Below are 16,846 nucleotides of genomic sequence, written 5' to 3' on the forward strand. Positions count from 1 at the left end.
TCTACTCAATGATAACTTGGTCAAGGAAGAAGTAAAGAAAGAAATTAAAGACTTTTTAGAATTTAATGAAAATGGGGACATATCATACCAAAACTTGTGGGATTCCATAAAAGCTGTACTAAGAGGAAAACTCATAGCTCTAAGTGCTTGCAAAAAAACTGGAGAGAGCATACACTAACAACTTGACAGAAAACCTGAAAGCTTTAGAACAAAAAGAAGCAAATATACCCAGGAGGAGTAGATGGCAGGAAATAATCAAACTCAGAGCTGAAATCAACCAAGTTGAAACAGAAAGAACTATACAAAATATCAACAAAACCAGGAGCTGGTTCTTTGAGAAAACCAACAAGATAGATAAGCCCTTAGCCAGACTAATCAAAGGACACAGAGACAGTATGCAAATTAATAAAGTCAGAACAGAAAAGGGAGACATAACAACAGAAATTGAGGAAATTAAAAAAAATCATCAGATCCTACTACAAAGGCCTATACTCAACAAAATTGGAAAATTTGGATGAAATGGACAATTTTCTAGAAAGATACCAGGTACCAAAGTTAAACAAGTAGCAGATAAACCATCTAAACCATCTCATAACCCCTAAAGAAATAGAAGCAGTCATTAAAAATCTCCCCACCAAAAAAAAAAAAAAAAAAATTCCGGGACCAGATGGTTTCAGTGCAGAATTCTATCAGACCTTCCAGGAAGACCTAATACCAATTCTCTTCAATCTATTCCACAATAAAAACAGAAGGAACACTACCCAATTTGTTCTATGAAGCTACAATTACATTCATACCTAAACCTCACAAAGACCCAACAAAGAAAGAGAACTACAAACCAATCTCACTTATGAATATTGATGCAAAAATACTCAATAAAATTCTCCCAAACCGAATCCAAGAACACATCAAAACAATCATCCATCATGATCAAGTAGGCTTTATCCCAGGAATTCAGGAATGGTTCAATATTTGAAAATCCATCAATGTAATCCACTACATAATTAAACTCAAAGAAAAAAACCACATGATCATCTCACTAGATGCTGAGAAAGCATTTGACAAAATTCAACATCTCTTCATGTTAAAAGTATTGGAAAGATCAATAATTCAAGGCACATACCTAAACATAGTACAACATAGCAGTAGCCAACATCAAACTAAATGAAGAGAAACTTGAAGCAATCCCACTAAGATCAGGGACTAGACAAGGCTGCCCACTCTCACCCTACCTATTCAATATAGTACTGGAAGTCCTAGCCAGAGCAATTAGACAACAAAAGGAAGTCAAAGGGATACAAATAGAAAAAGAGGAAGTCAAAATTTCACTATTTGCAGATGATATGATAGTATACTTAAGTGACCCTAAAACTTCCACCAGAGAACTCCTACACCTAGTAAACAACTTCAGCAAAGTGGCTGAATATAAAATCAACTCAAACAAATCAGTAGCCTTCCTATACTCAAAAGATAAACAGGCTGAGAAAGAAATTATGGAAATGACACGCTTCACAATTGTCACAAATAATATAAAATATATTGGAGTGAATCTAACCAAGCAAGTGAAAGATCTATAGGACAAGAACTTCAAATCTCTGAAGAAAGAAATCGAAGATCTCAGAAGATGGAAAGATCTCCCATGCTCCTGGATTGGCAGGATTAACTTAGTAAAAATGGCCATCTTGCTAAAAAAATCTACAGGTTTAATGCAATCCCCATCAAAATTCCAAATCAATTCTTCATAGCGATAGAAAGAACAATTTGAAAATTCATTTGGAATAACAAAAAACCTAGGATAGCAAGACCCATTCTCAACAATAAAAGAACCTCTGGGGGAATCACCATCCCTGACCTCAAACTGTACTACAGAGCAATAGTCATAAAAACTGCATGGTATTGGTAGAGACAGGCAGGAAGATCAATGGAATAGAATTGAAGATCCAGAAACGAACCCACACACTTTGGTCACTTGATCTTTGCCAAAGGAGCTAAATCCATCCAGTGGAAAAAGGACAGCATTTTCATCAAATGGTGCCGGTTCAACTGGAGATCAGCATGTAGAAGAATGCAAATCAATCCATTCTTATCCCCTTGTACAAAGCTCAAGTCCAAGTGGATAAAGGACCTTCACTTCAAACCAGATACGCTGAAACTAATAGAAGAGAAGATGGGGAAGAATCTCAAATACTTAGGCACAGGGGAAATTTTCCTGAACAGAACACCAATGGCTTATGCTCTAAGATCAAAAATTGACAAATGGGACCTCATAAAATTGCAAAGCTTCTGTAAGGCAAAGGACACTGTCAATAAGACAAAATGGCAACCAACAGATTGGGAAAAGATCATTACCAATCCTACATCTGATAGGGGGCTAATATCTAATATTTACAAAGAACTCAAGAAATTAGATGCCAAACAACAAAATAACCCTATTAAAAATGGAGTACAGAGCTAAACAAAGAATTCTCAACTGAGGAAATTCGAGTGGCCGAGAAGCACCTTAAGAAATGCTCAACATCCTTAATCATCAGGGAAATGCAAATCAAAACAACCCTGAGATACCATCTCACACCAGTCAGAATGGCTAAGATAAAAAATTCAAGTGATGGTAGATGCTGGCAAGGATGTGGAGAAAGAGGAACACTCCTCCATTGTTGGTGGGAACGCAAGCTGGTACAACCACTCTGGAAATCAGCTTGGCGGTTCCTCAGAAAATTGGACATAGCACTACCTGAGGACCCAGCTATACCACTCCTGGGCATATACCCAGAAGATGCTCTAACATTTAACAAGGACATATGTTCCACTATGTTCATAGCAGCCTTATTTATAATAGCCAGAAGCCTGAAAGAACCCAGATGCCCTTCAACAGAGGAATAGATACAAAAAATGTGGTACATTTACACAATGGAGTACTACTCAGCTATGAAAAATAATGAATTCGAGAAATCTTAGGTAAATAGTTGGAACTAGAAAATATCATCCTAAGTGAGGTAACCCCATCACAAAAGAACACATATGGTATTTATTCACTGTTAAGTGGATATTGGCCCAAGAGGTTGAATTAGCCAAGATTCAACTAACTGACCACATGAAGCTCATGAAGAAGGAAGACCAAGTGTGGATGCCTTGGTCCTTCTTGGAAGGAGTGACAGAATGCTCAAGGGAACAAATAAGGTGACAAAGTGTGGGACAGAAAGTCAAGGAGGGGCTGTTGGTAGACTATGCTACCTTAATATCCGTCCCATGTGCAGTCACCAAAGATAGACGCTGATATGGATGTCAGGAAGTGCATGCTGACAGGAGCCTGATGCAGCTGTCTCCTCGAAGGTCTGCCGGAGTCTGACACATCCAGAGGTGGATGCTCGCAGCAACCCATTGATGTGATCAAGGGTTCCCCGTGAAGAAGTTAGAGGACTTAAGGAGCTGAAAGGGTTAGTGGCCTCAAGAGGAGAGCAACAGTGCCAGCCAACCAGAGCTCCCCAGGGTTTAAATCACCAGCTTGGGAGCACAAAGAGAGGCACCCATGACTTCAGCTGTATCTTAGGGGAGGATGGCCTTGTCAGGCATGGGTGGGAGAGGAGATCCTTGGTCCCATGAAAGCTGAACATCAAGTGGGGAGGAATTTGAGGGTGGGGAGGTGGAAGTGAGCATAGGTGGGGGGCACATCCTTGTGGAAGCAGGAGCGGGGAATGGGATGGGGGTTCCTGGGTGGTTGGGGGAATGGGGTGAGGGGATAAAATCTGAAATGTATTTTAAAATAAATAAATAAATAAATAAATAAATAAATAAAAACAAAAAAAAACAAAAAAGAGGAAAACTACAATTTTTCATATACTCATAATTACATGATTTACATATTTAGCGATTTTATATGTATATTATATAATAATGATTGAACTTATAATGAAACAAAGAAGTGTCCCTCAATAAAGATATATGACTTGTGAGAACAAATTATGGTTTTTTTTAAGTGCATCTGTCCTTTATAAAAATGTGTATTTCTAAATGGTTCTTGTGTCATTTTGCAATAACTTTGGAAGAGGGCACTAGGTAAATGGTTTCAGTAACAGAGAGCTGAAAAATTTTTTTCCAATTGATTTATTGATTTACACATTATATAAACCAATTGCTGCCCCCTCTCTTTATTCACCCCTACAGAGTCAGCATTCCCCATTTCCTTCTCATTGGAGAAATTGAGCCTCCAGGATGTTGCCCCACCCTGGTGCATTAAATCTTTGCAGGTGCATCTTCTCCCACTGAGGTAAGACATGGCAGCCCAGCTGAGAAAAAGACCCACAGACAGGCAACAGCTTTAATGACAGCCCCTGCTCAATTGTTGGGGGATCCACATGGAGTCTGATCTGTACATCTGCTACATATGTGTCAAGGGCCTTGTATGCTATTTGGGTGGTGGCTCAGTCTCTGAGACTCCAAGAGCATAAATATTAATCAAATGGGTTGCTTGCCATGTACAGTTCATGTCAAATGATAAGATCTCCAGAAAGTAAACAGAATGAAGTTTGTCTACCATCTGACTAGAGTTCCAGGCTCCAGAAGTCTCTCTCCCTTGGAGATGTGGTGAATAGTAGATTCTCATGCTCCAGTGGAAGGCCACATGTATGTAGGCATCACAAATTGTCCTCATAAGGTTATTAATAACAAAAAAGAAAACAAAGGAGATGACATAAAGCTAGGAGAAAGATGAAGTGGGGAAGGTGGGACTCCTTATAATTTCCTCACAAAGAGTCTTTTCAGGGCACTCTTAACGTCTTTATTCCTAAGACTATAGATAAAGGGGTTCATCATAGGGGTAACTACAGTATACAACACTGAGGCTGTTGCACTTGCTTGTGAGCTGTGGTTTGCAGCAGAACTGAGATACACTCCTAGGCCTGTGCAGTAAAATAAAGAGACGACTGATAGATGAGAAGCACAGGTGGAAAATGCTTTGTACTTCCCATGAACTGAGGATATTGCATGTATGGAGGACACTATCTTGAAGTAAGAATAGAAGATACCAGCAAGAGGAACAGTAGCCAGTAGCACAAGTGTAAAATATATCACCAGATCATTAAGAAATGCATCAGAACAAGTGAGTTGTATCACCTGATTAGGTTCACAGAAGAAGTGTGGGATTTCCAGCTGTGTACAGAAGGGCAGCTCCAACATCATTAAGCTTTGAAACAAAGCATGCAGAACACTTACAATCCAAGACACCAGAACAAGAATTCCACAGAGCTGGTAGTTCATGATAACTGTGTAGTGCATGGGGTGACAGATGGCCACATAACGGTCATAGGCCATGATAGTCAGCAAGAAGTTGTCCAATTCTACAAAAAGCAAGAAAAAGTATATCTGGGTAATGCACCCTGCATAGGTGATGGCCTTGTTTTGGGTCTGGATATTCACTAACATCTTTGGAACAGTTGTTGAAATGAAACAGATGTCCACAAAGGACAGGTTAGAGAGGAAAAAATACATGGGGGTATGCAGACGGGGACTTGAAATGATAGCCAGGATAATAAACAAGTTCCCAACAACAGTAACCAGGTACATAGAGAGGAAAACACCATAGACAAGGGGTTGCAGGCCTTTGTTTTCTAAAAATCCCAGAAGAAGAAATTCTGAAATTCTTGTCCTGTTACTTGAGTCCATGTGTTGAATTTTTCTAGAAATAAAAAAAAAAAAAAACCCACAAGTTATTCTCCACAGAAATAGATATTTTTCAGGTAGATAAAAATGATATTTTTAGCAACTAACTTAATTTTGCACGTTGTCGTGGATCTAATAATTTTAGGACATTCAGTGCTGTGACTTAGGAGGAATTCCTATCCCTCTATGAGCCCTTTTCCCTGAGAGATCATGTATATTATAGATTTAATAAGAATTTTCTTTTTAACACTTAGTAATATATAGGAAGGAACCATATTAAAGGCACCAAGCAATAACTAAAGACTAATACTTATGCATATAATCCAGATACTCTGGAGGCTGAAGCAAAAGGATTGCTATGAGTCCATTACCAACACATGCTACAACTGTGTGAGACTTGCTGATATAAACTAGGATTAAAGGCCTGCTCCACAGAAAGGAAATCATGGTAAATACTGTAAAACAGATGCACAAAAAAATGCCTGGAGGAGTTACAGGTCCCTGTACAGAACATACTACTGTTTTTGTTTCTTAGTGTTTGTTTTGTAAAGTTGCTTTCTACACATATACATTTATATCCATATATTTGTGCTGCTCTTAACTGGGTCAGAGTAGTTTCTTTTTTGTGTGGGTAACGGTGAATAAAGAACTTTATAAACTTGTGGAAATGCTGAGAATAAATGACAGTGAGATGTAGGTCAGACGTCTATATCAACCTCCGTGCATCCAAGGCTCAGTGAACATCAGCAATGATAGAACTGAGAGAACGTAAGAGAAAACATAAGAGTCAGAAAATGAGGAGAGCTAAGAAAGCCTGGCCTCTGGGCATGACATAACTGTTATTATGCACATGATTTCATAGCACCTGTAGTTACCTAGATGAGATCTGCATAAGATCAAGCCAGTCTAAAAAGAAACCAGCATGGTTGTGAGAGGGACTAACTCCCAGCAAGGGAATTATTGGCAGTTGATGGCTGCTGGTGGGGAAGATAATCAATTTTCTTTGAGGTTGGGACCACTGCTGTGTTGCTCACATCTCAGAGGCTTGTCCTAAATCTCTGCACATATGGAAAGTCCAATTGGACTGAATAGGAAATTATTTTATAATTATCCATTAAGAGGGAATATGAATGCTGGGAGAAAGAGGTGTTTGGTCCTGGAACAGATGGAATAGGAAATGTTGGTGATATGATCAAACTATGTTGCATACATGTATGAAGTTTTCAAAGAATAAATACAAAATATTGTTTTAAAAAATAAAAAAAAATGACTGATAGCCCAATGAAGTGTGTCTGTGTGACTGCATGTTCTTGTGTGCATGGCTTTGTATTTGTCTATGTGTATATCTTTGACTTTGTGTGTATCTTTGTCTCTGTGTGTCTGGGTGTCTCTGCATATATATATATATCCATGTGTATGTTTGTGGATGTCTATGTCTGTGTGTGAATGCACACAAATGTGTCTGATGATCAAACCTTGGGTTTGTGCCTACTAATCTTGTGATTATTTACCTATACCTTCAACTATTGGGGATGCTGATATTATAAATGTCAGAATAAGAATAGCAAGGAAGATGACTTTGAAACAGAGACTTCATGTAGCCAGGAGTTTTATTTCACCTTGCTAGTGCCAAATTCAATAGCTGTTTGCTTCAGATGTTTAATCCACCAAGGATACAATGAGAAAGACAAAATGTAACGAAAGCTGGTGCCAGAAAATGATGGTCAATAAAGTAGTCTGAATGTTATTGTTAAAATAGAAGACAGCAGGAGACTCATTCACAACATGTTTTTCTTACATTTAAGTTTTTGTAGAGGCATGCTATGAATTGAAATGAATGACCTACTGTTACTGATATTTGAGATCTCCAGCCATTATAAGAATAACTTTTCTGTACAGAAGTCCAGAATCTCTCCTCTGAGGAGTGCTTGTCAACAAACAAATTACCACTGTGGCCCTCTGAGGCTGTTTCCAACAAATCTTCCTCACCATCTACCCTCACTGATGACTCTACAACATACCCAGGAGAATTTGCTCAGAACTACAAATTATTAAACCTTTATTTTGCAATATGGTTTTGAAGTACTATTTTGTAAAAATGTCAAAACACTAAATGCTTCCAACCATAAGTGACTTATTAATTAATTGTGTCTATGCAGTTGAAATAACATTAAAACGAAAGAAATGTGGGAAATACTTATGTGATAAGAATAATTAGAAATATAACTAATAAAAAATTGTGGTTTCTACAAAACCACATACAAAATACATATGCACACTGACAAGGTTATGTAGATATTCAAAAACATAGAAGCCGTAAGTAGACATTATTCTGTTTTCATGTTCACAGGGAGTGGAGAGTAGTGAGATAACTACTCTAATGCAGCAAATATTTTCTCATAATATGTTTTTAAAACATTTATTTTTAAACTAATACAAATTAGAACAGAGGAATTTAAAGAATCCTAACACAATGTAAGAGGAACATTTTTGAGCCATGAATGCTAATTGACTAGATTTTATTATTACACATTAAACATATGTGCCAAACTTTCACACTGTATCACACACAGCCATACTGTAGAGTCATGGCAGATAGACATCATACTAAAGATCACTGTGAGTACGGAGATAAATTTTAAAACAACACTAATTGCCTCCCTTTTATTTTCATGTTTTTGTGCTCCCATATTCAATACACAAGAGACTCACTCCACATGTATTTGTGTCACTTGCGAAGTGGAAGAAGTGTTAAAATGGAAGACTATGAACTATAGAAAGCATCATATTCATGATAGCAAATATCAAAATTTTAAAAATTAACATGATAATGCTTAATAAACCAGAAAAGTTAAAATTTCTAAATCCATAAATAAAATGAAAACTACATTAATAGTAGTTTCGTGAATATGAATGCTGGTGGTACCTATAGGATATGTTCTTACTTTCCATCAGATATATATTATATTATATTATATCCATAGTTATGTCTCACATCTTTCATTCAGCTGCATTAATAAACTGTATTTATTTTTTTGTGCTATGCCCATGCCAAATACCTTTTTTGTATATTGCAGTAGGTTTTGTGGTTTTCCTTCTCTCCTCACACAAAAATATCTCCAGAGGCCTGGAAATAAACTATTATAAAACAGCTCATTTATTTCAAGGTATGTGTGAAATTTTTAAATAAATATGTGCCATATTTTAGATGATCTTTCATATTCTTTCTTATTAATTTGCTATTTACCACACTAGAAAAATACTTTCTTAGTTTCAAATGGTAGTTCTCAGCCAGGAGTAACTTTATTTCCCAAAGGGCTTTGAGCCTTGTCTTAAGACATCTTTGTCTGCCACATGGGAGAGTAAGATGCTGAATGTCCTATGATGTGCAGGAGAGCCTCACATCAAAAATATTCTGGCTTATCCCATATAAAGAAACCAAACCCAGATACTATTGCTGATGCTAAGAAGTGCTTGTTGGCAGGAGCACGATGTATCTACCTCCTGAGAGGCTCTGCCAGAGCCTGGCCAATACAGATGCAGATGCTTGCAGCCAACCAATTGGCTGGGTACAGGGACCCCAATGGAGGACATAGGGGAAGAACTGAAGGAGTTGAAGGGGTTTACAACCCCATAGGAAAAACAATAATATCAACCAAACAGAACACCCAGAGCTCCCAAGGACTAAATCACCAACCAAAGAGTACATATGGAAGGACTCATAGCTCCAGCCACATATGTAACAGAGGATGGCCTTAGCTGGCATCAATGGGAGCAGAGGCTCTTGGTCCTGTGAAGTCTTGATGCCCCAACATAAGGGAATGCTAGGGCAGTGAGGCAGGAGTGGGTGGGAGGGTAGGGGAGCACCCTCATAGAAGCAGGAGGGAAGGAGGATGGATTACAGGGTTTGCTGAGAAAAAACATGAAAGAGGGATAACATTTGAAATGTAAATAAATAAAATAACCAATTAAAAAAAAGAATGTTCTGGCTTGAGTTACAGAATAACTGTGCTTTTGTTATTCACAATACTTGATGATTGTAGTCCATATTGCCCTTCATCAAGCTACATTTTTGTCAGAATTATTAGAGTATCACTTTTATCTTTAAAATTTTCACCTCCATTCAATGCAATGGCTCTTTACATTTTGTACCCTTAAATGAAATTTTTGAAAAAAACATTATCTTTTTTCTTTTGTTGTAGTTTTTTCTTTTAATTCTTTTATTTATTTTATGTATACACTATAGGTGTCTTCAGACCCACAAGAAGGGGGCATTGGATCCCATTACAGATGATTGTGAGCCACCATATGGTTTCTTGGAATTGAACTCAGGACCTTTGGAAGAACAGACAGGGCTCTTTAACCACTGAGCCATCCATCTCTCAAACCCAAACATTATCTTATTAAACAATTAGTTGACTGGTGGTAAAAAAAATAGTCATATAATCCCACATTATTTTTATTTCCTTATTTTTAAAATGGCAATTTATTTTAGTATCTGTGTTCATTAGTGTCTATGCCTGTGTGTGGAGTCAGAGAACAACTTTCAGGAGTCAGTTCTCTCCTTCACACATTTCTTTAGATTTCTGGATATATGAAATACCTACATGAAAAGAAGAAAGTTTGTATAAAAGTAAACCCAACAGTTTATTGGAAATATTGCATTGGAGAGCAAGAATATGCTACACAACTAGCTGTGAAAAAAAAGAGCTTGCACAGGTCCTGAGGAAAAAAGAAAAAAATGACTAACAACTCTCCAATGTGTTCAACCTCACAGATATTGATCTACTGCAATATAAGACTTTAAGACCTGCATTGATCCATCTGTTATATAATTCTCTGTGAAGAATTCTAGTTAGAGTAAAAGACAAAGTTTATCTTTAAAAATTATATCATAAGATTTGAAAAAAAAAACCTTTACTGGTTTTTCTCATCAACACATAAGCACAGTCAAGTATGTCTGAGCTAAAACACAAAAATGGTTTTATAACATTGTACTTCCCTCAATAAAGAACATCCTATTTACCTTGGGGCTGCTTGTGTTCCTTTACTGAAGCAATGTGTGTGTGTGTGTGTGTGTGTGTGTGTGTGTGTGTGCCTCTGTGAGTGCACATGTGTGCATGTGCAGGTGCAGGCCTAAGATTGATGTCTGAAACCATTCTATATCCCTCTTCCATATTAATTCTTGAAGTAGTATCTCTCCATCAAACCCATAGCTCACTGATGTGACTGGTCTGGCCAACCAGCTTGCTCAGTGAACTGCCACCTCTGTCTTCTGTCATTTACATAAGCTCTGAAAACCCAAATTCTGATTTGGATGCTTCTATGCAAACACTGGGCTATCTCCCCAGTACCTGTTTTTTTCCTATTTGGGCTTCTGTTTTTGTCATTTCATTGCCAACAGTGAATCCTGCATCATTCAGTTCAGTGCTCATTTCTTTTGCTAACACAAGCGCAGAATACCCACAATACAACTCACAAACTATATGGAGCTTAAGAAGAAGGAAGACCAAAGTGTAGATGCTTCAATCCTACATAGAATGGGAAAGAAAACAATCACAGGAGGTAGAGGGAGGGAGGGACTTGGGAGGGACAAAGGATGGGGGAATAAAAGAGGGGACAGAATTAGGTATTGGAAGGGACAGGAGAGAAGTACAGAAAGTCAAGAAATTGAATAAAAACATGTAACAATAGGGGATAAGGAACTGGGGGTAACCACTACAAAGTCCCAGAAACCAGACCCATTGGGAATGACTTTAGCTGAAAAAAAACAACAAAGGGGAGATAGAATCTGTAGAGACCACCTCCAGTAGATAGGCACAGCCCCCAGTTGAGTGATGGGGCTACTCACCCACCTCAAACTTTTTAACCCAGAAATATTTTTGTCCAAATAAAAGACAAAAAATGGAACAGAGACTGAATAAAAGGCCATCCAGAGACCACCCCACCTAGGGAGCCATACCATCTGTAGACACCAAACCCCCACACTACTGCTGATGCCAAGAAGTGCTTGCCAGGAGCCTGGTATGGCTGTTACCTGAGAGGTTCTACCAGCACCTTACCAATACAGATGCAGATACTCCCAGCCAACCATCAGACTGAGTCTGGGAATTCCAATGAAAGAGCTAGGGGAAGGACTGAAGGAGCTGAAGAGGATTGCAACCCCATAGGAAGAACAGTATCAACTTACTGGACAACCCAGAGTTTCCAGGGGCTAAACCACCAACCAAAGAGTACACATGGAGGGACCCATGGCTCCAGCTGCATATGTAGCAGAGGATTGCCTTATCTGGTATCAATGGGAGGGGAGGCCTTTGGTTCTATAGAAGCTTGATGCCCTAGTATAGGGGGATGCTAGAGCAGTGAGAAGGAAGTTGGTGAGTGGGTGGAAAAGCACCCTCATAGAAACAAAGGGGAGGGGGGAGGGGGAGATAAGATGGGAGGGTTTGTGGAAGGGTAACCAGGGGGGGGGATATAATTTGAAATGTAAATATATACAATGATTAATAAAAAAGAATAATGAATAAGTGAAGTATTATGAATAAATAATGAATCACAAAGAAGGCAAGCTCAGCAATCCCACTCTGGGCTGGGGGCCTGGCTCTCAGTTGACTTCAGATTCCATTCAGTTCTTAGCTCTCAGGTTCCATTCTCTTCTTCCCTGCAGTATCTCATGTGTTCTCAGACTCACCTGGATCCAAGGCCAGGGAGGAAGGTCTTTCTATAGAAGGTCAAAGTTTTTCCTGATGTCAGAGGATGGAGACTGAAGCTTGTCTTATACAGGACAGCAGGAAGGATTTGTCCCCTATAGAGACTTGAGACTTTCTGTGCTGTCCTGCTCAAGACTGCTCAGTCAAAGGGTCACCAGAGGATGCAGTTGCAGCTCACTGTATCTGCTCATTAGCCACTGTCTTCTTTGCTTAAACCATGCTATTGCCACCTGATTTCCCAGTGGGGCACTGGCCTGGAAAGAGAAGTTTTATCCAGTTATTCTGTTCCCAATAGAGCAGTTTATAATCCATTTAAAATGATGTTTGTATTCCTCCTTGTCCACAGACATCTAATCTTCTAGCATATTTTCTCCCTATTGTTGTATTCTGATCCTTCTTTGTTTAATGAAATTAGGAGAATCAACATTCAACATACACATTTACAAGTGTTAAATCTTGTTTTTTTTTAAATAAAACATTTTTTTTCTCACACAATACATTCTAACAGCAACTTCCCTTCCATCCATTCCACCTAGTTCACCACCCATCCTATCTTCTTGCCCAGATCCAACCTCCAACATTCTCCAGAAAAGAACAGGCCTCCTATAGCCATCACCCAAACACAGCATAACAAGAAATGATACGACCAGGCACAAACCCTCATATTAAGTCAGGGTGAAGGAACCCAGTAGAAAAAAGAGCACCCAAGAGCACACAAAAGGAGTCAAAGACAAGCCCACATTCATTGTCAGCAATTCCACAAAACACCAAGCCAACAAGATAGATATTGTTTAAATTTGACTTTATCACGGAATGTCTTATTTTTTTCCATCTATGGTTATCAAATGTTTTGCTGTGCATAGTAGATTGGGCTGGCCTCTGTGGTCTCTTAGAGTCTAGGCATCTGAATTTATGCTTATTATAGAACTAACTGCTAATTTCTACGTTTGTCTTTGTTGGGTAGGTGTATTTTTCCCTTGGTTTCTGTTGCGTCTCTAGTCTTCTGGCCAGTGTGGCCTGTGGTTGAGCAGGGGATTTCCACCTAACTTTGGGCTAGACTTCTGATGGCCAATGTCACCTCTGGTTGAGCACAAGATCTCCACCTGAGTTGGGGGCTGGGACATGGCAACAAGGAGGGATGAAAGATTGGGGACACAATGGGATTACTGAGAGAGTAGGGTGGTCTATAGATGTCCACCCTATGTGGACTTCTGGTGACCTCTGGTCAGAGAAGGATATTTCTTCCCAAGTTGAGGACTAAGACATTGTGACAAGAAGTGGAGGGGAAATTGGAGATAGGGCAGGGAGCACCAAGAGAGTGGGGGAAGTTCACATGCCAGGGGCCTACCTAGACTTCTGAGAGCTAGCAAGTCCTATAATCAAGCTGGGGTCTCTGCCTGACTTGGGGGATGGGATTCAGTGAGGAGAAGGAGAGGTGGAGTATGAGAGAGTATTGAGGGGTAAGAAGCGAGTGGAGAAGTTCTTTGGGTAGGTAGACTATCTAGAGTTCTGGTGGCTAGTGTGGTCTCTGTTCCAACAGGGGACTCTGCCTGAGTTGGAATCTGGGACACAATGATGAGGAGAGGCTGTCAAATCTTCTTTATTAATATGTAGAGACCTCATTTGTTGTTATTTGTTTTTATTTATTTATGTGGGTATTGGGCAATTGGTAGGTGTATATCTGTGCCAATGTCTGCAGAATGTAGAAGGGGCATAAATCCCATTTGAACCAAAGACAGGTTATTTTTGAGTCCTGTGTCATAGGTACTAAGAGTGAAATTCTGGTCCTCCACAAGAGTAGCAAGTGTCCTTAACTGCAGACGTAATTATAACATTATTTATATCATTTATATACTTTTGGTTTAAAGTTTAATTTATTAGAGTCTAGAGATGGCTCAATGGTTAAGAGCAATGGAGCTGTAGCAGAGGATCACATTTACTTTCTAGTACTCACAAGGTGTTTCACAATCCATGACTTCAGTCCCAGAAGATCTGATGCCCTTTTCTGCCCTTTGTGGACATCCAGCACAGAAATGCATGCAGGCAGATACTCAAAAGTGCAAAATAAAAAAATGAGAAAAAAATCTACCTTATCAGATATTAGAATTTCTAGGTTAACTTAAATTGATCTATCATCCATTGTTTGATAGAATGATTTCCACTCTTTGATTCTCAACCTGTAGGTATGTGTGTGCTATTTTTAAAAAGCATACTAGGATCTAGGGTTTAATTTTATGTTATATTTTTTGTTTATTTTGTACATTTGTGAGTGTAGGTGGAAAGATAGATGCTCCTGCCAGGAGTTCATTTTGAAGCCAGAGGACAACTTTTGGATTTAGTTGTCTCCTTATACTACCTGGTCCCTGGGGTCAAACTCAGTTCATCAAGCTTAGCAGCAAGTACGTTCAGCTTTCTGGCCTGGATCTTGCTTGTTAACCCAGTTAGCTACTCTGAGATTCCTCTCTTCTTCTCTCTTCTCTCTTCTCTCTTCTCTCTTCTCTCTTCTCTCCCCTCTCCCCTCTCCCCTCTCCCCTCTCCCCTCTCCCCTCTCCCCTCTCCCCTCTCCCCTCTCCCCTCTCCCCTCTCCCCTCTCCCCTCTCCCCTCTCCCCTCTCCCCTCTCCCCTCTCCCCTCTCCCCTCTCCCCTCTCCCCTCTCCCCTCTCCCCTCTCCCCTCTCCCCTCTCCCCTCTCTACCCTCTCCCTTCTCTCCCCTCTCCCTTCTCTCCCCTCTCCCTTCTCTCCCCTCTCCCCTCCCCCTCTCTCCCCTCTCCCCCCTCTCCTCTCTCTCTCTCTCTCTCTCTCTCTCTCTCTCTCTCTCTCTCTCTCTCTCTCTCCCCTTCTCTCCCTCTCTTGGATATCGTATTTATTTATACTTCAAATGTTATTCCCCTTTCCCATTTCCCCTCCTGAACCCCCTATTCCATCCCTCCTCCCTCTGCTTCTATGAGGGTACTCTCCCACCAACCCACTCCCACCTCCCTTCCCCGGCATTCCCCTACAATGAAGCATCAAGCCTTTAAAGGACCAAGGGCCTCTCCTGCCATTGATGCCTGAGAGGTCCATCCTCTACTACATATGCGGCTGGAGCCATAGGTTGCTCTATGTGTATTCTTTGGTTGGTGGTTGAGTCGCTGGGAGCTCTGGGAGATCTGGTTGCTTGATATGGTTCTTCCTATGGGGTTGCAAACCTCCTCAGCTCCTTCTGTCCTTTCTCTAACTCCTTTATTGGGGACCCGTGCTCAGTCCAGTGGTTGGCTGTGAGGATTCCCCTCTGTATCTGCCAGGCTTTGGCAGAGCCTCAGGAGAGACAGTTATATCAGGCTCCTGTCAGCAAGCATTTCTTGGCAGCCACAATAGTGGCTGAGTTTGGTGTCTGTATATGCTATGGATCTCAAGGTGGAGCAGTCTCTGGATGGCCTTTCATCAGCCTCTGCTCTTCCCGTATTTTTTCCCCCTTCTGGAAGGACTGAATCATCCACACTTTGGTCTTCCTTCTTCTTGAGCTTCATGTGGTCTATAAATTCTATCTTGGGTATTCCGAGCTTTTGAGTAAATATTCACTATCAGTGAGTGCTGCAGACATCCATCAATACCTGTTCATAGCAGGCAATTATCACTGCTCTCTGCTTAAGAATCAATAAATTTTCCATATTCTATTTCCAAACCACAGGGGAAATTCCCCACATGTTTCAGACAAAATCTGTATATCAGTCTGTCCTAAAAACAAATAATCTTAATTTTATAAATTCACAGTTCAATCAATATCTGCCCCCAAAGAAGTAGGAAGCTTCCATTCTCCAGCTTTCTGATTCAGAGCAGCCATCTTGTCTTTTTTTACATCAGGGACCTCAGAGCCCTCTTTCTTTGCTTTAAGGTTTCCACACTTGAGTCATGTGACTTGACTCTGCTCCACTTGCCAAACCTCCAAACTTCTATCTAAATTTCTAACTATAGGCTAAGAATCTTAGACTTCTAGTGGATTCTGGCCTGCCATGTTGGACGTCATCTGTAGCAAAAAAATATTAAAAAACAATTCATGCTATCCCAGCAGTGCACCAGGGGGCTGGCCAGCCAGGCACTATCAGGCATGTCAGGCCTGTTCTCATCTTGACAGACTCTCTGACCCAGAGTTCCAAAATCTCTCCACTCAGCTCACTAAGTTCCCACTGGCCAGTTGCTACTACACCAGCCACATGCTTCCCAACTCCCACAGCCTTTTGGAGTGCACATCTTGTAAACCCACACTTTGACACTGTACTTTTCTCTCTGGAACCCAGTTGAGTCACCACATGAAGGAAAATACCATACAAAGTTAGTACAGAATCAACAAGTAGTTAGTTCAGAATCAATTGCTGGGCACAGCAACTAGCATCCTAATTTGTAAGCAATTCTGAGTTAAATCCTCTGGTAGCAGATCCCAACAGATCTGCCACCTGAACCGGGGGTCTCCACTACCTACATCTTGCCCTCCACCTGTCTCC

At 40.1% G+C, this 16,846-nt stretch overlaps 1 protein-coding gene across 2 annotated transcripts; it reads right to left on the bottom strand.

The window, feature by feature from the left end:
• Positions 1–4,119: 4,119 nt before the first annotated feature.
• LOC143435656 (olfactory receptor 1078) lies at positions 4,120–12,553 on the bottom strand. 2 transcript variants are annotated; one of them, XM_076919172.1, is made up of 3 exons: positions 12,347–12,553; positions 8,715–8,793; positions 4,120–5,671 (listed from the first exon to the last, which is right to left on the bottom strand). In XM_076919172.1, the coding sequence occupies exon 3, from the start codon at positions 5,656–5,658 to the stop codon at positions 4,729–4,731; it is 930 nt and encodes a 309-aa protein (XP_076775287.1). In that variant the 5' UTR covers positions 5,659–5,671; positions 8,715–8,793; positions 12,347–12,553; the 3' UTR covers positions 4,120–4,728. The 2 variants fall into 2 exon arrangements, with proteins under 2 accessions (XP_076775287.1, XP_076775286.1); XM_076919171.1 differs by lacking the exon at positions 8,715–8,793.
• Positions 12,554–16,846: the final 4,293 nt, after the last annotated feature.

This window comes from Arvicanthis niloticus, chromosome 22 (assembly GCF_011762505.2).
Source record: "Arvicanthis niloticus isolate mArvNil1 chromosome 22, mArvNil1.pat.X, whole genome shotgun sequence".
Classification (NCBI taxonomy): Eukaryota; Metazoa; Chordata; class Mammalia; order Rodentia; family Muridae; genus Arvicanthis; species Arvicanthis niloticus.

Bases quoted from the DNA above. Each gene is read 5' to 3' on its own strand.
- LOC143435656 (XM_076919171.1), bottom strand. From the start codon at position 5,658: ATGGACTCAAGTAACAGGACAAGAATTTCAGAATTTCTTCTTCTGGGA.